Below are 21,991 nucleotides of genomic sequence, written 5' to 3' on the forward strand. Positions count from 1 at the left end.
ATAGGTACTGCAATTTACACCAATGGGGTTGCTTCACCAGCTGAGTCTTGGAGATGAGTTAGACTCGAGAGGTTGTTTCCACTGATTGGTGACAACAGGGTAGTGAGAACAGAATAAAGGGACACAGCTTGAACCCTCAGGAAAACAGATTCAAAGGATGAGGAGGAAATGCTTCTCCCACAGAGAGGGGAATCTGCCAAGTTCTTTGGCCATGAAATGGCCTCATTTAACATACAACAGTTTTGAATAAACATGGAATCCTGGTGCAGGTGAAGTTCATTCATTGTGACTTGCTTTTGGGTAAGTTCATGGCAGATGAAGTGACCCGAGTTCCCAGCCAAGAGCACCCAGGGGAGGGGTTATGGGCAACAGGCTGATGGGGAGACCCTGGGCATCCATCTTGGAAGCACCCAGGGGTGGGGTTATGGGCAACAGGCTCATGGAGAGACCCCGGGTGCCCACCTGAGGGTAGGGACACGTTCAAGTATCCCCTGACACGCTCTCAGACAGCGTAACCTGAACTTCCGGCAGCCATTTTGGGGAGGGCGTGACCTTTGGCCCGGAAGTGCATGCGGTTTGTGTACACCGGACGGCAAGAATGGCGGAGGGCGCGGAGTCGGCGACGGGGCCGCAGGGGGAGAGTGAGGCTGACAGCAGGGCCGCGAAGCGGGGCCGCGGCAGGCCGAGGCTGAGCGACAGTGAGCGGCTGCGGCAGCGGGTCAACAGCCGCAAGAAGTACGACAACCGGCGCATCTACATCGGCGAGGCGTTCGGCGTGTGGGCCGCGCTGCGGGAGCGGCACGGATGGTCGGACCGGCGGCTAGCGCAGCACCTGGTGCAGCTGGAGCAGAGGCGGAGGTGGGTAGGCCCGGCCCCGGCCCTTCCCTCTGGGCCCTGGCCCCGGGGCCTTTCCCCCGGCACCTACCCCCCCGGGGCCCTTCCCCCACCCCAACCCCCCCCCCCGGGGCCCTTCCCCCACCCCAACCCCCCCCCGGGGCCCTTCCCCCATCCCACCCCCCCCGGGCCCTTCCCACACCCCACCCCCCCGGGGCCCTTCCCCCACCCCACCCCCCCCGGGGCCTTTCCCCCGGCACCTACCCCCCCGGGGCCTTTCCCCCGGCACCTACCCCCCCGGGGCCCTTCCCCCACCCCACCCCCCCGGGGCCCTTCCCCCACCCCACCCCCCCGGGGCCCTTCCCCCACCCCACCCCCCCGGGGCCCTTCCCCCACCCCACCCCCCCGGGGCCCTTCCCCCACCCCACCCCCCCGGGGCCCTTCCCCCACCCCACCCCCCCGGGGCCCTTCCCCCACCCCACCCCCCCGGGGCCCTTCACCCGCCCCACCCCCCGGGGCCCTTCCCCCACCCCACCCCCCCCGGGGCCCTTCCCCCACCCCACCCCCCCCGGGGCCCTTCCCCCACCCCACCCCCCCCCGGGGCCCTTCCCCCACCCCACCCCCCCCCCGGGGCCCTTCCCCCACCCCACCCCCCCGGGGCCCTTCCCCCACCCCACCCCCCAGGGGCCCTTCCCCCACCCCACCCCCCCCCGGGGCCCTTCCCCCACCCCACCCCCCCCCCGGGGCCCTTCCCCCACCCCCCCCCCCGGGGCCCTTCCCCCACCCCACCCCCCCGGGGCCCTTCCCCCACCCCACCCCCCCGGGGCCCTTTCCCCACCCCACCCCCCCAGGGCCCTTCCCCCACCCCACCCCCCCGGGGCCCTTCCCCCACCCCCCCGGGGCCCTTCCCCCACCCCCCCGGGGCCCTTCCCCCACCCCCCCGGGGCCCTTCCCCCACCCCCCCGGGGCCCTTCCCCCACCCCCCCGGGGCCCTTCCCCCACCCCCCCAGGGCCCTTCCCCCACCCCCCCGGGGCCCTTCCCCCACCCCCCCGGGGCCCTTCCCCCACCCCACCCCCCACCCCCCCGGGGCCCTTCCCCCACCCCCCGGGGCCCTTCCCCCACCCCCCGGGGACCTTCCCCCACCCCCCGGGGACCTTCCCCCACCCCCCGGGGACCTTCCCCCACCCCACCCCCCGGGGACCTTCCCCCACCCCACCCCCCGGGGCCCTTCCCCCACCCCCAGGATTCCTTACCCCCTTTTCTCCCTCCCCCTCACAATCCCTGAGGGAGGTCCTTCCCCCCCCCCCCCCCCACCCCCGCTCCTTCCCTGGGGGTGATCTTCTTTTCTTTGGCTTGGCTTCGCGGACGAAGATTTACGGAGGGGTATGTCCACGTCTGCTGCAGGCTCGTTGGTGACTGACAAGTCCGATGCGGGAAAGGCAGGCGGTTGCAAGGGAAAATTGGTGGGTTGGGGTTGGGTGTTGGGTTTTTCCTTGTTTGTCTTTTGTCAGTGAGGTGGGCTCTGCAGTCTTCTTCAAAGGAGGTTGCTGCCCGCCGAACTGTGAGGCACCAAGATGCATGGTTGCAGGTGATATCAGCCCACTGGCAGGGGTCAATGTGGCAGGCACCAAGAGATTTCTTTAAGCAGTCCTTGTACCTCTTCTTTGGTGCACCTCTGTCTTGGTGGCCAGTGGAGAGCTCGCCATAGAACACGATCTTGGGAAGGCGATGGTCCTCCATTCTGGAGGCTTGACCCACCCAGCGCATTTGGGTCTTTAGCAGCATGGATTCAATGATTTATTTTCTTTTCTTTGGCTTGGCTTCACGGACGAAGATTTATGCAGGGGGTAAATGTCCACATCAGCTGCAGGCTCGTTTGTGGCTGACAAGTCCGATGTGGGACAGGCAGACATGGTTGCAGCAGTTGCAGGGGAAAATTGGTTGGTTGGGGTTGGGTGTTGGGTTTTTCCTCCTTTGTCTTTTGTCAGTGAGGTGGGCTCTGCAGTCTTCTTCAAAGGAGGTTGCTGCCTGCCGAACTGTGAGGCGCCAAGATTTGAGGCGATATCAGCCCACTGGCGGTGGTGTTGGTCGTCCTTGATACCTCCATCTGCATCTGCTACTCCTCGTTCACCACCATTATGGGCACAAAACGGTCCTTCCAACTGAAGCAACACTTAACTTGTGAATCTACTGGGGTTACCCACTGCATCCGGTGCTCCCATTGTGGCCTCCTCTACATCGGACAAACTGGACTGGGAAGATCATTCTGCTCTGTCTGCTGTAATAACAAGGACTTTCCAATGGCCAAGAATTTTAATTCCACATACCTTTCCCACACTGTCTATTCATGGCCTCAGGCACTGCCAAGTCCAGACTACCCACCAGCACCTTATTGGTTCAAGAACTCTGTTGAGAAGGTGCCAAGGTCAACCAGCCTCGTAAATACTCTCTGCAAGTGATCCTTGCATCCCGAGGAAGATCCTGAGGAAAAGTATTGACAAAGCCATATTGACAATACCCAAACTGTCCTTCTAAGAGAAACATCATTTCACTTTTCCCCCCTCACCACCATTCAGGGTCCCTAAACGGTCCTTCCGAGTGAAGCATTACTTCACATCATCTGCTTCTTACAGTACTTCCATTGTGCTCTCTACATCAGAGAGACTGGACACAGGCTGGGAGATCATAGAAACATAGAAGATAGAAGCAGGAGTAGGTCATTCGACCCTTCGAGCCTGCTCTGCCATTCAACGAGATCATGGCTGATCTTAAAGTTCAGTACCCCGTCCCCGCCTTCTCTCCATAACCTTTAATACCCTTATACTGAAGAAATAGATCTAATTCCCTCTTAAATATATTTAATGAACCTGCCTCTATTGCCCTCTGTGGCAATTAATTTCACAGATTCACCACCCTCTGGGTAAAGAAATTCCTCCTCATCTCGTCCTAAATGGTTTGCCTATTATCCTCAAACCATAGCCCCGGGTTCTGGATTTTCCCATCATTGGAAACATCCCATCTGCATCCATTCTGTCCAGTCCTGCCAGAATTTTATACGTCTCTATGAGATCCCCTCTCAATCTTCTAAACTCCAGGGAGTACAATCCCAATTTGCGCAACCTTTCCTCATTAAGTCATTCCTGCCATTCCAGGTATCAGCCTGGTGAATCGCCTCTGCACTCCCTCCATTGCAAGAACATCCTTCCTTAGATAAGGTGACCAAAACTGCACACAATACTCCAGGTGGGGTCTCACCAAGGCCCTGTACAGCTGCAGTAAGGTATCCTTGTTCCTATACTCAAACCCTCTTGATATGAAGGCCAACATACCATTTGCCTTTTTAACCGCCTGCTGTACCTGCATGCTCGCCTTCAGAGACTGATGTACAAGTACCCCTAGGTCTCTCTGCACTTCCCCATCTCTTAATCTATTGCCATTCAAATAGTAATCAAATAGTAATCTGCCCTCCGGTTTGTATTACCAAAGTGGATAACCTCACATTTATCCACATTGTAGTGCATTTGCCATGTATGTGCCCAGTCCCTCAATTTATCCAAATCACACTGGAGCTTCCTGACCCCCTCTTCTGTGCACACAACCCCTCCTAGCTTAGTGTCATCTGCAAATTTGGAGATATTACATCCAATCCCCTCATCCAGATCATTAATGTAAATTGTGAACAGCTGGGGTCCCAGTACAGATCCCTGTGGTACCCCACTGGTCACCACTTTGTTGAGCACCTCGGCTCTGCCACGATAATGAGGATCTCCCAGTGGCCACCCGTTTCCTTTCCCCTTGCTGAAAAACCTGTCCATGGTCTCATGCACTGCCAGACTGAGACCACCTGCAAATTGGAGGGACAACTTCCATCTGGACACCCTCCCATTGACTTCTCAGGCTTTCATTAAATCCCCACCAACCCTTCGCTTCTTTCCCGTCACCTTCCCCCAGATCTGTCTCTTTCCCTTTCTCTTCTGTTTCCCTTCGCACAGACATAATTAGCACGCCTTCCCTTATCCAGCACTGTCTGAATTCTGAGACCCCTGCAGATTTGCAAGTGAAATGTTACTTTACTTTATGGGGTCACAAATGGTGGAAAGGGAGGAGGTGTGGATGCTCCTGCGGTCACATGGGTAGGTCCCAAGGGGACAATTGTGAGGGGAGGAGTTGTCATGGAGGGAGCGGTCCATGCAGAAGGTAGAGAGGGGAATATGTGTCTGGTGGTGGGATCATGTAGTCAGAAATGGCAGAGGAGGATGTATTGGATGTGGATGCTGGCGAGTGGAGGACAAGAGGAATACCATCCTTGCAGTTCATGGGGGGGGGGGGGAAGAGGGGGCCAGGGCTGATGTGCAGGCAATGGAGGACATGAGTGAGTGCCGAGTTGATGGTGATAGAGGGAAAGCCATGTGTTTGAAGGAGGAGGACATCACTGATAATCTGGCATGGAAATCCTCATCCTGGGTGCAGATGTGGCAGGGAGGAAGGAATTGAGAAAATGGCATGCATTCTCTCAAACCTACCCCACCCCCTCAACCTGTCACCTTTCCCTTGGTCTACCTCTCCATTCTGTTTCCTTTCGTACAGGCATGATAAATTCTTGCCTCTCTCCCCCTTATCATATCCAAGTAACAGTTTACGTTGGTGTGGTCTCCTCCCCCAGGCAGCATTGTCTGAATTCTGAGATTTTATGCTTCTGACTCATTCTGCTTGTTCCTTAAGGAAGGGCTAAGGCCCAAAACATTAGCAATGTGTCTTTACCTCCTCAGCTCACTCCCTCCTTCCTGCCAGTTTCATTCCACCCTGCCTCTTTTCTCCCAAGAGAACATAAAATGTAAGAAAACAAAAAGTGGACTAATCGTCCCTTCCAATCTACCCCTCTATTTGATATGTTCGTGGCTGATCTACCCCTGGCTTTGCCTCCTCTTCGGAGCCAGTTTTCCAAAGCTTCAATTCCCTGTTCTTCCTTATCTGCAGTAAAAGTGCTAGTGGAGAGGGGGGAGGTGATGGTGGAAAGGGAGGACTTTGATACTGCAACTCTATGAGAGGAAAAAATGCACCACTGCTTTTAGACTCAGTGTCCTGGTGTTCATGGACTACCAACAAGCCAATTCCTCCATGTTGGGGTTTTATACTGGTCCGTACTGGTGTTCGCACTGTCCGGAGTATGTATTATGAAAGATTAAAAATGGCTGTAGTCCAAAGGGTTAATGACTGAGCCTGAGTATTGTAAGTATACTTCCCAGCCCCTGCTCATTCCTTTGCCCTTGGTCTATTTATGGTCACCGGAAGAGGCAGATGGTATTTAATTGAATATCTTGTTTCTTACAGCAGGATTACAATCATTCTGCTGTGTAAGAGTGTAATCCGATGTCAATCCACAACATCTATTGAGTTATGCTGTTGTCAATAACTTTAAATAACGTGTTCCCTCTCGTATCCTGTAAAATTATTTTTGAGTCATTAAAAAAATTATGTGAGAATTATTTATGTTTATTCCCCTTTGCAACCCCCTCTGATTCTGAATTATTCGGTGCTTGTAGTTGCTGTATTCCCGCTAGGTGGCATTCATCATCCACATTTTTTTTGGAGAAACGCTGTTTTAAGCTGTATTTCATTTGATAGCAGGTTGTTGCTGAATCTCTTTCTCCACCACACTTGGTCATAGCTTGTTTTTTTTAGTAGTTGTTTCCACATTTCAGATACCTAATTCGCTGAAAGTGGCGTCACAGGTGGCTAGGGTTGTAAAGAGAACTTTTGGCTCATTGTCCTTCATAAGTCTTTCTTTTTCAATCTTTTTAAGGCTTTTTGGGGGTAAAAATCAGAAACATAAATATATCATTCAGGTATCAATAAATTAAAATCACAGATAGTTAGCAATGGCAAACAAGATCTGGGTGATCCATGTTATTGATTTAAAAAAAAGGAAAAAAAAAACAATCTAATCTAATTTCTAACCCCAACCTATTAAATGAGCAATTACTATCAAAGTCAGAATTCATCTATTAATTTCAAAACTATTAGGAGTAGAAAAAAAATTAAGACCAAAAATAATTGATCTATAAATTTTGAAAATAATTTTTAAAAAAAGGAACCCCAAAGAGAAAAAAAAATTAATACTCGTTTAAGTAGTTGAGCAGCTAATTTTCTCTAGAGAGAGGGATGCCATCAAATCCAATAACCATTGTGTGTAAGTTGGAGGGGCGACATCTCTCCGCCGCAACAGAATGGGCCTTCTAGCAATTAGGGAAGCAAAGCAATGACGTGGGATTGAGATGGGGTCAAAATTAAGTCCATTGGCCCACTCATTCCAAAAATAGCAATAAAAGGGTCAGAGACAGAGTTCTATCAAGAATTAAAGACAGTGGTAATAAATAACCTCTTCAGTAGTTTCAGATGTTACCAGAACATATGATATAAAGTACTTTACTGAGTTGTCCACTTTTCACGTTTAGAGGATATATGAGGGTAAAATTGAGCTAATTGGAGTAGTGGAGCCTATGGATTACTTTAAATTATAATAAGGAATGTCTAGCACAGAGAGGATGAATGTACATTTTTCAAAATAAAATCCCATGCATCTTCAGCAAACGGCTGTTGAAGTCATGTTCCCAAACTTTATTTTAGATCTTAAAAATAGTTCATAAATATCTGGAAGCAGTCCTTTCTGATTAGGTCTAAAATTCTATACTTTCCAGATAAGATTAAAATCTGAATCTTGGGGAAGCCTCAACATTAAGGAATTTAAGGAACATCTAATCTGTAAATAACAAAAAAAAGCGATTTGGTCATTTAAATTTGGCAGATAATCGCTCAAAAGAGCAAAAAGTCTATATTACAAGCCCAAGAAAAATTGAACACCTACCCTGGACCACTAAGTATATTCAATGTCTTGAACCGAAGGTTAAAAAAAGGAATTATCGGAGATTCTTAAGGTTAAATTGGAACCTTGCCCTTTTGTTGTTCTTTTCGGATCATTTCAAGGTGTTGACGTTTTATTGACCAACTAAAAATCGAATTTAACTTTTACTGATGGCCAATTTTGATTAAATTGTTAAATGTTCTGTCTTGTTTAAGTTTAGAAAAAATTAGATATGCCATTATGATTCGTATATTAATTTCATAAAGACCCTTTTATGGACCATTATCATAATTTAAAGTTTTAGGGTCGTTCTACCCTTTGATGCTGTGCTGTCTATTTCCAGGTTGTGGTCACTTGATATCCATTCATTAATTTTTTTTCCAAACATGTCTTGTGGTTTTTTCTCCTTTTTGTTACAATTTGTATCCCTTACATAATTGTACTATTTAATTTCTATATTATTGTAAACCTCAATAAAAATATCTTTTTAAAAAAAAAGGAAAGCCCATACAGACATAGGGAACTCCTTTCAGACAGCGCGGGATTTGAAACTCACTCCTCATCGCTGGCGCTGTAACAGCGTTGCGTCGACCATGATGATAACCGTGTCGTCCTTTATTAAATAATTATAAATTATAAGTAATTAAGCTTCTAAAGAACTGTCATTGCTTTACAAAGCTTTAGGTGCAGAAATTTGGGAGGAAATGGGGATCAATTTGAATTTTATGTACAGATTGTATGCATTGCTTTTAGTCTTGTATCATGCGCTTTCGGGAAAATAATACAGCTCTTTGGATTCTTGATTCTGTAAAACCTAAGACATTGTAATAACCATTTTTATTGTTACTGGAGAAAAGAATAATTGCAAGCAAGAATAGCAAAACATGCTCTGCCTTCATAATGATTTTATTATGTTACAGCAAATCTGGATCAGAGGGACAGAACTTGAAAATTAATTCCTCACAGAAAGGTAAGCCTGTTGATCAGTTGACGGAGGATGTTCTGTTGTAATATCTATGCAAATTGAGGCTCAGTTAATCACCAGTCTGTACAGCGCTTTCTGTTTGTTAATTTCATGAAAATGTTGGAGTGAGTATAAAGTGAGAAATCAATTTAATACTCCTTTTGCCTTTTTTGGCAGAGAATGTAGGACTATATGTAACAAGCTTTCTGCTTGCAATATAACAATTCTAATCTGCATTTTCCAGTAAATTGATGAAAGCTCTGTGCTTTTTGGAAGGAGCAACTACTCAAGCACAGTTCCCAGGAAAGGGCAAGGATTTTGAGGTTCTTTTGATATTTATCACTGCTGCTGCATTGCAGGCTTCATTTGTCCCTCCCACTTCATGTACTGCTGCCAGAAATGACATGGGCATACATATATATTTTCATTTAGATTTGGACAGTGCAGTATAATTGCTTGCAACCCATGCTTCTTGTGATCTATTTCCAATCACTTGTAGCTTAGCAACATTCATTGTCAAGTGATTTGGTGTTTCGGTGAGCTGAATTGCAGTTACTGCAAGAGAAGTAATAATAACTGTTGCAGGGGTCAAAATCTCCAATCTGCCTCATCACAATGTCTTTTTTTGTTTTCAATGTTAAAATGCAATTTGCTCTGCAGCAAGTAAAAAAAAAAAAAATCAGAATCTGAACTAAACATAGAAAATGCTGGAAAAGCTCAACAAGTCAGGTAGTATCCATGGAAAGCCCAGCAACAAGAGTAGAGAATCTGAAATATTTACTGCTTCTCTTTCCACAGATGTCACCTGACCTGACATTGCCTAACTTTGTCTTTTTTCTTGCTCTGTTGTTATTGACTTTGTAAGATGGTTCGTATAAATGTTTTCACTGAAATGCTGCCGCAGATCACGAATGTTTCCATATTTTGCAGATTTTAGTCAAACTGCAGCAATTTTAAACTTAACTGTCTCATTTAACGGCAGATGTATTGACATTAATACGAAGTTGCAATGTGTGTACTGAGCTGTTTAGTTTCAGAACTGATGAATATTGGCTTTCCTGAGGATCTCTGATTTCAGGAGGTGAGAAAAAAACCAGTCAAGGTTAAATAAAAAGAAAAAAAAATGCTCCAAGTTCTCAGTGGGCATACAGCACGTTAACAGGCCATTTTGGCCCCGAGTCCGTGCCACCCCAATTTACCAACAACCCGCAGTACATTTCAAACAGAGGGAGGAAACTGGAGTTCCTGGGAAAACCCACACAGACACTGGGAGAAAGTACAAACACCTTATGGAGAGTGTGGGATTGGAACCCTAGTCCGGTCCCGATCATTGGTGCTATAAAGGCTTTGCACTAACTGCTACGTCAACTGTGCTGTCCACGTTTATTGCCATCTGTCCATTTCTTAACATCTTCTTATTGAAAGTAAATAATTATCACCACCTGGTCTGGACACTCTTACTGGAAGTTTAACAGTCTTAAACTGACTTCTCTGCTTTTCCCACAGCAAGAAAGCAAGCAATTAGCTCGTTAAAAACTCTGGTGATGTGGTATGAGCAGCATAAACAGACGTGCAAGCAGGAGCTCCTGCTCTATGAACTACAGCAGGTGTGTGACTGTTCAGTAGCTGTAGTATGGCAGTGTGAAGCAGGACACCAGTATCTGCAGCATATGGAGCCCGTCCAGAATATCTGCCATGTCCCTGTCGCTCTACCCACGGCCAAGGGTAACATGACGATCAGTAACTTGGAGGAAAATCGAAATCGGCAGCAGCGTTCTGCAGAGAAGAAAGGAAGCAAGGCCAAAAGGGATGTAATCAGAAGGCAACGAGGGCAATCCAATGAATTGTACATCAAGTGCGAAACAGATACATCAACCTGCGATGGGTCTGATTCGGATCACAAATTCAAGGAGTATTTCAACGTGAAGCTTGTTGACGTTGATGCCAATAAACCCAATTATGAAGGTGGGAACAAATTGAACAGCAAGACACAAACTTTGAGCTCGGTGGAGAAATGTTCCAAAGGGGAGGATAAAAAAGATCAAAGCAGGACTGCAATTCACGAGCCATCATCTCCACATAGAGCTCAGTCACCATGTAAGAGCTCTGCTACTGAAGGCAACCATCCATCATTGCCTACTTTGAATACCATAGTACAGACTGTTGACAAGAATGCCTTGTATTCTTTAACTACCAATTGCCCTGTAACTGTGCAGATTTCCACAGTACAGAGTTCAGAAATCACTAGCATTACAGAAGAATTTGGACAAGTGCCCCTGGACACTGCACAAGTAAATCCCACTGATTATGAGGAAATGACATGTACGTTCTCAGAACAGCTGACCTATGTAAATCCAGTCAGTGATTGCTACACCATTGAGGGACAGAATGAACCCACAGAGTGGAGTGAACATCCAGGTACCACTACTATTTTGTGTTGTTTTTCACCCTAATGGGTATTTATCCTTTCATTCCATTTCCTTTCACCTTTTCTGCAGCAGTGTAAGGATTGCTAATGCAATCCTCTTTATGTTGATAAGCGATTTTGCACTAAGTGGGTTTTCATGCCAATTTCTCATTAAAATCCTGATGCAATATATTTTTAGCAAGAAAAGTCTTCACAGGCCTGTGTTAGATCAATGCTTCTCAAAGGATTAAATAATTTCAGAATTTGACTTGCACTTGGTTAATACAGTATTTAAATGTTGAAATGTGTTAATGTAGCTGAATGTTTTGCATTGAAACTACATCCTGTAATAGTTTGTGCTCTGGGAGTAAGCAACAAGGTAGTATAACCCAGTATTGTGGCACTCCTCGATTTAAGGGTACGACGAAGTGAGCTCTGAAGAAGCGCTGTTCTGTACCTACGCCATAAAAATCTTCTTTTAAATATGGCAGTGTAGAATATTTTATGATCAATTGTGTTACAGATCTTTGTAGATTCTGATTTAAGTTACGACCCAGAACAGTAACGGGCCCTTTCGGCCCACCCAAATACCCCAATAAACCTACAACCCCTGTACATTTTGGAGGGTGGGAGGAAACCAGAGCACCCTGGGGAAAAAAAAATATTCTGTAAAATTCTTCCTTGGCTATCTGTTGAAAATTGAAACTTTTGTATTGTTACAAATATTGAGTGATCGGAGTTTCCACTTAACCTTTCCTATCTTTGCAGTGTTGAGTAAAAATGTGATGTTTGCTTGCAAAATGTTGTGCTAATGTGTTGAAGGATTAATCCACCTTTAGAAGCTTGTAGTGCTTGGGCTCAGTATCATGTTGGAGTGTTCATTGCAGTGTTACGTTTGGCTCACTGCCCATTATAAAGTACTATGATGTTTGTTTTTAACAGGGAATAGGCCAAAGTGTGTGCTCTTAAAATGGTGAGGAGCCGCTGGCTGACTAATGTAGCTTTGTACCCAGTGAGAGCTAGCACTCAATCCTTTATAATCTGTGGAGATTCAATAATTGCTCAGTTAGCCAATTATATAATACATTCTAACTTTGGAGCTCTTGAACATCTTAGTAAAACTTGTCAAATACACTGTTAGAAATTCAAACATACAGCATGGCAACAGGCCCTTCTGGCCCACAAGCCCGTGCTTCCACAGATACACCAAGTAACCTACAATCCCTGTACGCTTTGAAGGGTGAGAGGAAACCAGAGCACCGAAGTAAAGCCACGCAGACACGGTGAGAACATACCAATTCCTTATTATAAACTATTTTGACTTATTTGGTTGTTGTTAATCAGAGGTTGGAGAGACAATATCATCCTCAATGTCACTTGCATTTCTAGGTGAGTGCTGAAATTTTCAAATCTCTCAAGAATTTCTTGAGAAATTGAAAAGGTAAATTAAGGCAGTGATAAAGCAAGGGATCTGGATAACTGATCATCGATTTGTACAGATAGAAGAACAAGAGGCACATTTATTCACAGGCCACTTTCTGATTGCAAAATGCATTGAAAATGATTTTATGTAGAAATTGTTCTTTTAACTGACTTTTGCAGGTACTTGGTCATTTAATTGATAGAAAAATATGTTCTTGATGCAGTGGATATTCAGATTAGGGACCTGACACAAGTGAGAATGCAGTGTTTTTGAACTGAACAATCCAGCCAAAACCTCACAGTTGACAGACAAATTGTAGTGGCGTTTAAAAATAAATGCACACGTATTCTGCATGCACATCAACCTATGATCTTATTTTCAATAAATCCCCAAACAATTGGGAGAGCACATCTTAACTCAATTGTAATGTGACTACAACTGGAGTGATTTGCCAGTTACTTTTCAACACATGGATATGCAGACCTATGTAAATCCAGTCAGTGATTGCTACACCATTGAGGGACAGAATGAACCCACAGAGTTCATTCAATATATATGCAATATATATTGCATATATCAAGTGCAAGGAGTGTAAGGTAAAACATCATGAGATGGGAATGTGTAAGGAGTTACCCTGCCCTGTACAGGGCTGTAACAAGATGTAAATGCATCCTTGTACTTACAAGATAAGAGAGACATTGATGGATTGAGAGGCAGGAAGCTAGCAGGGAAAGGATAGCAACAGTTTTAGTCATTGGACAAGTAATGATATGATGATGTTCTAAGCATGTATCCAAGGGTATAAAAAATCACCATTTTGCTGATAACGGCAGAATGCATTCTCCGACTAACATGGTTAGTCGCAAGTGTTACAATCCGGTAATAAAGAACAAAGAACCCTGATTTCGACTCAGTCTGGTGTTTGTCTCACTCATTCATGAACAAAGCAGACCTAACAGGAGTTAGCTTGGCACCATGCTCAGTGCAGACGTCGTGGCCCAAAGTGCCTGTTCCTGTGCTGTTCTGTTCAATGTTCTCTTCATGGTCGATTCAAATGATCATGAGAAGGGATTGATTTTTCCCGGATTCTTAAGGCGAAGGTCTACCCTGTTATTTCCCCCATCCCTCTGTTTCCTTTCCTCCAGCTCTCCACCCCCTCCCCTCTCCATTCACAGAACCCCTCCCCCCTCTTATTCTGTCTGTGCTTCTCCCCCACCATTTTGTATGTGTGCCTGCCTCCATTTTGCTCACACCTTGATGAAGGGCTCAGGCCCTGTATCTTTATCTTTGCCACATAAAGTATAGTTTGACCTGCTGAGTTTCTCCATCATCATGTTTTACTTATAAACCAAACATGTTAGATTCTAGGGAGTCCATTATCTTTCAATAAAAATAGTTTGCTGAACAAGTGACTATTGAGATAAAAAATTATAATCCTTTAATTAAAGGCTAACAACAGGGAGTGCTGTGCCATTTTACTAATGATTGTATTCCAACCAGTTTTTAAATATAGTTAATTACATTTCAGTTGGACACCTTGATTCATTGGGCCGTAGCCTTCTGGATCAGCAGGACCTTCATTCACCTTTGCATTGTTGATCAGGTAGTGGGGTGCTGTTCATCGCTCCTTAATAGTTCTGCAACAAGCTTTTACTTAGAGTTTGAATTACGTATGCCTCATAATTACAGGAGCTTTGTTCTTTCCTTATGCAGATGTGATAGGAGAGAGAACTGTCATTGCTGGGTCTGGAACTCCAACGGAGCCAAGTGAAACTGCACGGGACATGCCACATAAGTGAGTGTAGAGTTCAAGCTTCTGCAGTGGAGCATTAGGTTTCATTCTTGTATTCTTTGCTTCCACTTGCCCTGTTTTGTGAGTACCAAAAAATCCCCTTTATCCGGCACCCACGTGGATCGCGGATGCTGGGAATGTGAATTTTCTGGTCGATTATCCAAATACACCTGCATTGAGAATACACTGTTTAAATATATAAAGTCATTTGAAAAAAAAAAAATCCGTATCGTTGTTCACTTTAATGAGGTCATTCCAATAACTTACAAAACGTTAAGTTTAAATTTGAACTTGGGTCGCTGGCGCTGTAACAATGCCAACCATGGCACTGTCATAATAACACCCCGCCCCCCCCAAGTTTAGAAATAAAGCCTTACTAATATATTTAGTGCTAAAATAGATAAAGATTCTTACCGGATAGGGAGACACTTAGGGAGAGTCACCCCAACAGTGAGCAGCATCGGCCGGCTCTTCATCCTGGGCGCCACCATTTTATTCAAATTCAACTTTGTTGAAACTTTATTCAAACATCTGCTGTGGCCGGTGCACGGCCGGGGCGCTCTGCTGGCTGAATATTTCCTCTCATCTTTGAAGAATATTTACTTTTACAATTATAAACTTTTATCTGTTCTTGTTTATCTTGGTATTTATTTCCTCAGAATTAGTCCCTTGTTTGGGTTGCCAGTTGCTTGAATTCCGGATACCAGGGATTTTCCTGTTTTTGGAGTATCCTTTATGTGTGTACCTTGCAGCCACAGAAGGAACCACAAGCCCGAATTAAAGAACAGGGTGACAAGTATTTAGATCAGAGAAACTGGTTACTCGTTATTCCCCACGTGAATCATCTCTCTGTCACCACAACACCTTTTCCTATTACTTTCTCTTTGTGTTTAACTTTCTGTTAAATGCTTTCACTGAAGCCCTCATGTGTCTCAACAGTTTTCAGTATAGCGATTTGTATTCCCAAGTTCCCCATTTGGTTTGTTCATGGCTAACTGCAGTTACGGATCTGATTTCCTTTGGTGAAGCCTCCATATTTTGCACTTTCTTCTTTGCACATCCAATTGGCTGATTACGTACTTGGTCTCGTGGTCAACATTTGCAAATGGTTTGTTTACAACATGCATTATTTGCAAATGCAGTTATGTTCTTGTCCCATTATCGTATGAATTTCCCAATTGAAAATATCAATAACATTGGGGTGCCTTTAGTCAGGTTAACTAGAGCAACACATTGTTGCCCAACTTAAGACCAGTTTAACTCTAGGTCATGTCTCGAAATGTTTGATCTGTGCCGTTCGCTGTAATGTATTTAGATGTCCAAGTAAGAAATGAGTCCCATTAGTAGGTGTTACAGTAAAATCCCTGTTAATTTGGAATTTAAGCAATAGACAAAAAAATTCCAGAAAATAAATGGGTAAGAAATACAGAAGTTTAAAATTGGCGCGCCTTACTGTTAGTTCTCCATTCAATCAACCAGGATATTCACTTATCCGTCTACAAATCCCCATAGCTGCAGGATAGCAAGGATTTTACTGAACCGTAAATGCAGTTGTATAGGACGATTCTCTAACCTTAAAAATTTCACCTTAAAATTGGGTCATCCAATACAAAGGGTCTAAAATCTGTACATTGCTGGCAAAGTCTCATTTTGGGTGGAGATTCTGGGGTTGTCCTATTCAACAACATATACGGTGTATGGCTTTCCCACCTGAAGAAATAGACACAGTCTCATCCCTGTATCCTCTTTTAGGCCAAAGAGGAAAAAACGGGGTCACGTTATTGATGCTGACGGGATGTTTCAGCTCTTTCACTGTCCACACGATGGATGCAGCCAGGTGTACGTCACGTTAAATAGTTTCCAGGCAAGTGCTGAACTTTTCAAATATTTTGAACTTGTTTGAAAGATTTTAGAGTTATACATTTGTCTTTAATTCAAGAAGATGGAAAGGAAATACCATTAATTCCCACAGTCCTTGTTACAAAGGTAGGCAAGGCGGTTCTGTGGTTAAAGATAATCTGAGCAGGGTTGGATGAAGGTGACAACATTTGGATTATTTCATCTAGTTCTACAATGCTTAAAGGCTCATTTCCATGTACAAGATCTGGCATAGTCTCTATTTTCCATACCAACTGAAAACTGGCTTTTACTTGGGGACAAACAAGAGATGCCAATAATTAAAATTCAGCCTTGTAAATAATGTAACAATATGGCAACATAGTTGTCAAAGCAACATAAATGAGCTTTCTTTTTAAAATATTTTTTATTGAGTTTAATATATAAATCCCACAAACATAAATCACCTTAATTTGAATAAAATCAACTTGGAATTAAAACAAGAGAGACAAAGGGCTCAGGCCCAAAACATTTGTTTAATATTGAGTCTAGTAATTTGGAATTAAAATTTAATTTTTTTAAATTTCTTTCAATTTATATTTAGACATACAGCACTATAATGGGTCATTTCGGCCCACAAGCCCATGCCACCCAAATACACCCAATTAACCTACAACCCCCGGTATCTTTTGAAGGGTCGGAGGAAACCCACACAGGCATGGGGAGAACGTACAGACAGCGCCAGATTCGAACCCTAATCCTGATCATTGGTGCTGTAACAGTGTTGCACTAACCATTACACTAACCGGGCTGCCAAGTTATATCTTTGGCTTGGCTTCGTGGACGAAGATTTATGGAGGGGGTAAATGTCCACGTCAGCTGCAGGCTCGTTTGTGGCTGACAAATCCGATGCGGGACAGGCAGACACGGTTGCAGGGGAAAATTGGTTGGTTGGGGTTGGGTGTTGGGTTTTTCCTCCTTTGCCTTTTGTCAGTGAGGTGGGCTCTGCGGTCTTCTTCAAAGGAGGTTGCTGCCCGCCGAACTGTGAGGCGCCAAGATGCACGGTTTGAGGCCATATCAGCCCACTGGCGGTGGTCAATGTGGCAGGCACCAAGAGATTTCTTTAGGCAGTCCTTGTACCTCTTCTTTGGTGCACCTCTGTCACAGTGACCAGTGGAGATCTCGCCATATAACACGATCTTGGGAAGGCGATGGTCCTCCATTCTGGAGACGAGACCCACCCAGCGCAGCTGGATCTTCAGCAGCGTGGACTCGATGAGCAAATTCATGTCTGCCTTTGCTTCTTATAGTCTGACTGTTGAATTGGAGTTTTTCTTGCTCCTGCGGTTTGTAAGTAATATTATGCAAACCTTCCAAGTCTACTGCTTTTGTGGATTTTCTTTAAAACTCTTGCCAGTAGGGGAATCCACTGACTATTCACGAATGACCAGCACAGTTGAGTTTGTGCTGCCAACCCAAGGTGGAGAACAAAATTTGGATGACAACTGAGCCAGAAATGAAAGTTTACCTGTGGTGTGAGGATAAACTTGACGTTGAACACACGAAAACTCATTGAATCCAGAGCCTTGTTTTGAAGTGCGGTCTCTTGTTATAGACAGGCATGGGGGTAATATTCCAGGGAAGAAATTGCCACAAATGATAATGAGATGACTATCCCGAGAATCTGTTTATGGAAAAAGTATTAGAAACTCATTGCACTGTGACTTCATGTTGCGAGAGTGTTGAATGAATAAATTACCAACTTAATTAAATTCTCCTGATATTAACGATGTCATTGTGTGCTTATCCTTCTGCCAATATGCTATTGGAAAAATCGCACTTAATCCACTTTAATGTGCCGGCATGATGTTTGTGCAATAACTCTTAATTTCTTACCTCACATTTCTCCCAGAGCTATCGTTGCATTGATGGAGCCATTAGATCTGGGGCCACCAATGTTTCTCCCCTTACCCCACCACCACATGACATTCAAAATTTGCAAATGAGATTTAGGCTACAGTTGGAGAAAAGGCCATCAAAAAATTCTGATGCTGGTGTTAATCCCCAAATCTTGTGGATTCAATACAATTTATTTTCATCAATTAGAAAATAACATTTCAGCAGAAAATTTTTAAGTTTTGTAGACATATAACATGGTACAGGCCCTCTTCGGCCCATAAGTCCATGTCACCCACTTAGGCCAAATTGACCAACAACTCCCCTGGTACGTTTTGATAGGTGGAAGAAACCAGAGCCCCCAAGAAAAAGCCACGCAGATACAGGGAGAACATACAAACTTCCTACAGACAGCACGGGATTCGAACCCTGGTCCCGATCGCTGGTGCTGTAACAGCATTACGCTAACCACTACATTAACTGTGGCAGCCCTTTGTGGCCTAAAGTATCTTTCCCAGGGAGTAAAACTAGATTTCACTGGGAGAGAGTTACACTATTCAAGTTGGATACACTTGAATAGCAGAGCTGAGTTTGATTGATAGATGAAATTAATGCTTGCAAAGAGTCTCCCATCATTACATTTCAACAAATCGATAAAAGATCCATGTTCACCGTGGGCGCTTTAATGTGAAGAACTGGCTAAACAGTCTCACAAATGCTCGTGGAAAGTAAAAGTATTCCCTCATTTAATTTACAAAGATTTATTTATTCCTGTCCAGAATCATGTCAACCTCGTGCACAGAAAGGGGAAAACAAAAGTCTGCTCACACCCGGGTTGTGGAAAGAGGTTTTATTTATCAAATCACTTGCGGAGGCACATGATCATCCACTCAGGTAGGTCCCAGCCAGAATATCCCGCCTTCAGGTAAAAGATTCCATCTGCAAATTTTAAAGATGGCTTTTTTTTGCATTTGCAGTTTGTTCATGGGGATAGAAGCTATGAAAATGTTTTCTTTAAACTTTTGAACATGCAAATATCATGTGTCAAGTCAGTTTATTGTCATCTGATTGCACTAAACAGCGTTCTCCGGTCCTCGGTGCAAAATACGCAGACATAATGCACATACAGACAAACAATACATATGCAGGACCAGTTATGCATCTGTACAAACAAACAAATCTTGTTTCCTGAATATGAGAGTCTGGGGTGGTTAGTGTGCACAGTTTTAGTGATCGTTCAGCGTTCTCACTGCCCGTGGGAAGAAGCTGTTCCTCAGCCTGGTGGTGCAGGCTCTGAAACTCCTGAATCTTTTTTCCTGATGGGAGCAGGTGAAAGATGCTGTGCGTGGGGTGGAAGGGGTCCTCAATGATTTTGCGCACCCTCTTCAGACAACAATCCCGGTAGATCATGTCGATGGGGGGGAGAGTGGCTTTTTTGAGCTTTGATCTCTATTCCCCAGCTGCAGTCTCTTCTGATTGATAAGATGGTTTGGATGTAATGCCAGTTTATTACACATTGAGTCATTTTGAATCTGACTGCAACTTTTAGTCTAAATATGTTCATTAGGTCTGTGTAACTCATTAAGATGTTCTTATTTTTAAATGGGCATTGAAATATTGATGAAGGTGCAGACCAACTAATTCAGCAACCGGACGTATCTAGTTCAGTTCCATTTGTTTTACATTTTTATTCTCAGCATGGTAGAAGCAGATTCTGGCCTTTTATACCCGTGCTCCCCAATTACACCCAAATTAGCCTGCAACCCCCATATCTTTTGAAGGGTGGGAGGAAACAGGAGCCCCCAGAAGAAACCCACACAGACACGGGGAGAGTGGATGAACTCTTTATAGACAGCATTTGGCTCAAGCCCATGTTGCTTTGCACTAACTGCAATGCTAACCATGCGATTGTTTAATTGGCTGCCTTAGGAATTGTCTGTGTCCATAAAAGTTGTACATTTTCTATTGGTGGGAAGTGGAGGCTTCCAGGACTACAACTCTTCTCATTGGAACAGTTCGGCAGTAACACGATCCCGTCCTTCAATTTATGAAGTGGCTCATATTTTTCAACTTTGTGCATGATTGGGGTTTTGGGAAGCATTCAAAACAGTGGAGTCTTCAGGAAGGGAAATTAGGAGAATGCAAAACAGTCCTCGTCGAGGGGGCAGTAGTGGCGAGGGTCAAGAGCTTCAAGTTCCTGGGTGTCAACATCTCTGGGGATCTGTCCTGGAGCCTCCATTACACTGAAATCACGAAGAAGGCTCACCAGTGGCTAAACTTCATGTGGAGTTTTTGGAATTTGGGACGTCACCAAAGACTCTTGCAAATTTCTACAGGTGTATCATGGAGAGCTTTCAGACTGGTAGCATCACAGTCTGATATGGAGGAGCCAATGCACAGGACAGGATAAGGCTACAGAGTTGTGAAGATCACGGGCATCGATCTCCATTCCATTGAGGACATCTACAAGGGGCAGTCTCTGTCCTTAAGGACCCCCACCACCCAGGCCATGCCCTCTTCACTCTGCTACCATCGGGAAGGAGGTGCAGGAGCCTGAAGCTGAGCACCCAGCGGCACAAGGACAGCTTCTTTCCCTCCGCCGTCAGATTCCTGAATGGACAATGAACCATGGATGTGACATTTTCACTTTCTCTTATTTTTTTCCACTAATTTATTTATTTTTAAATGTAATTTTATCGTAATATTTGCAGTGTAATACTGCTGCAAAACAACAAATTTCATGACGTGTTCATGAAAATAAATTCTGATTCTTATTGAGGTGGATTGCGAGGATTAATTTGCACAGGGTAAGGGAATGCTGCTGTTATTGTGTGGAAATTGTGGTTTTGGCATCTGTGAGATTGTAACTTTGTCACCTCCCGAGTGCTCAAAAATATGACGTGAAAAGATTTTAAATGCGTATTCTTGTACGTGTCATAAATTTAACCCAAGGGTTGAAACTGATAAGCTCTGACATCTCTGCTCCTGTTTTTTTTTTAAGTTCTATCCACACCAGGGGTTGAGAAGGATGATTTCAGAACCCTTGCCTTGATAAATAAATATAGGAGCCAATGTTTTGGTGATTAGAAGGTGGTACCTCAGGCTTGAAAGTACAAATTTCTGCAGTCTGCAATCTTGGTTAGTCTGCTTCAGAGGTTAACAGATGGCCCTTTCTTTTAAAATGATATCCAGCTACACATTTGAGAGTAGTTAAGTCTCTCGTGCTTCACAAAAGCAACCTGCCCTGAGAAATAAGAAGATGCATAGTATTACAAGGGGATGGGGATGGGGGTGGGGGGGGGGTGGGGGGGCTGGAGGAGGAGGGTGTTGCCTCAGACTCTGTCAGTGTCAGGCCAAGAGTTTATAAACCACAGTTTTATGACAAAAATTAGGACAACAGCTTTGTAACTTGCTCCCTGAAGCCATATTGTGCAATGTGAAGTTTCCATCCTGTGTAAATAAGATTAAAGTTCACTTCATCCCTTCACTTTGGGTGAGCCGACATGTGAAGACTCGACTGCAGGGCATCTTGAACGTTACTGGTGGCAGCTTGTGATTTATGAAAATAGACAGAGGCCTCCAGATTTAAATCTATACTTTTAACAAAATGTGCAGTGAAGTCATGTTTCTAATATTTTCAGAATACATTGGGTCAAAAGGAACTTTGTATAACACCTACTGGAGATTCAGTCTTCTGCACTCCACGCTTGATCTTTCAGTCAAGATAAGAACATTGAGGAAAGTTCCAGGGGAGGTTCACAAGGTTTATTCCAGGGATGAAGGCTTTAGCCTGTGAAGAGAGATTGGGTCGTCTAGGACTGTACTTGCTGGAATTTAGAAGAATGTGAAGGGAATTTATAAAATTACAAAAGGCACTGATAAGATAGAGGTAGGATGGTTGTTTCCATTGATGGGGAGATCAGAATGAGGGGACATCGCCTCAAGATCCAGGGGAGTAGATTGAGGATGGAGATGA

At 44.7% G+C, this 21,991-nt stretch overlaps 1 protein-coding gene across 1 annotated transcript in view; it reads left to right on the forward strand.

Moving 5' to 3' along the window:
• Positions 1-585: 585 nt before the first annotated feature.
• znf653 (zinc finger protein 653) overlaps positions 586-21,991 on the forward strand; it is a 28,576-nt gene continuing 7,170 nt past the window's right edge. The window contains exons 1-6 of the mRNA XM_069927194.1: positions 586-858; positions 8,618-8,667; positions 10,168-11,079; positions 14,205-14,286; positions 16,036-16,147; positions 18,795-18,909. Of these exons, the coding sequence (XP_069783295.1) occupies positions 599-858; positions 8,618-8,667; positions 10,168-11,079; positions 14,205-14,286; positions 16,036-16,147; positions 18,795-18,909 (1,531 nt within the window). The 5' untranslated portion in view covers positions 586-598. The remainder of the gene's footprint in view (positions 859-8,617; positions 8,668-10,167; positions 11,080-14,204; positions 14,287-16,035; positions 16,148-18,794; positions 18,910-21,991) is intronic.

The sequence above is a fragment of the Narcine bancroftii genome, chromosome 3 (genome assembly GCF_036971445.1).
Source record: "Narcine bancroftii isolate sNarBan1 chromosome 3, sNarBan1.hap1, whole genome shotgun sequence".
Lineage (NCBI taxonomy): Eukaryota > Metazoa > Chordata > Chondrichthyes > Torpediniformes > Narcinidae > Narcine > Narcine bancroftii.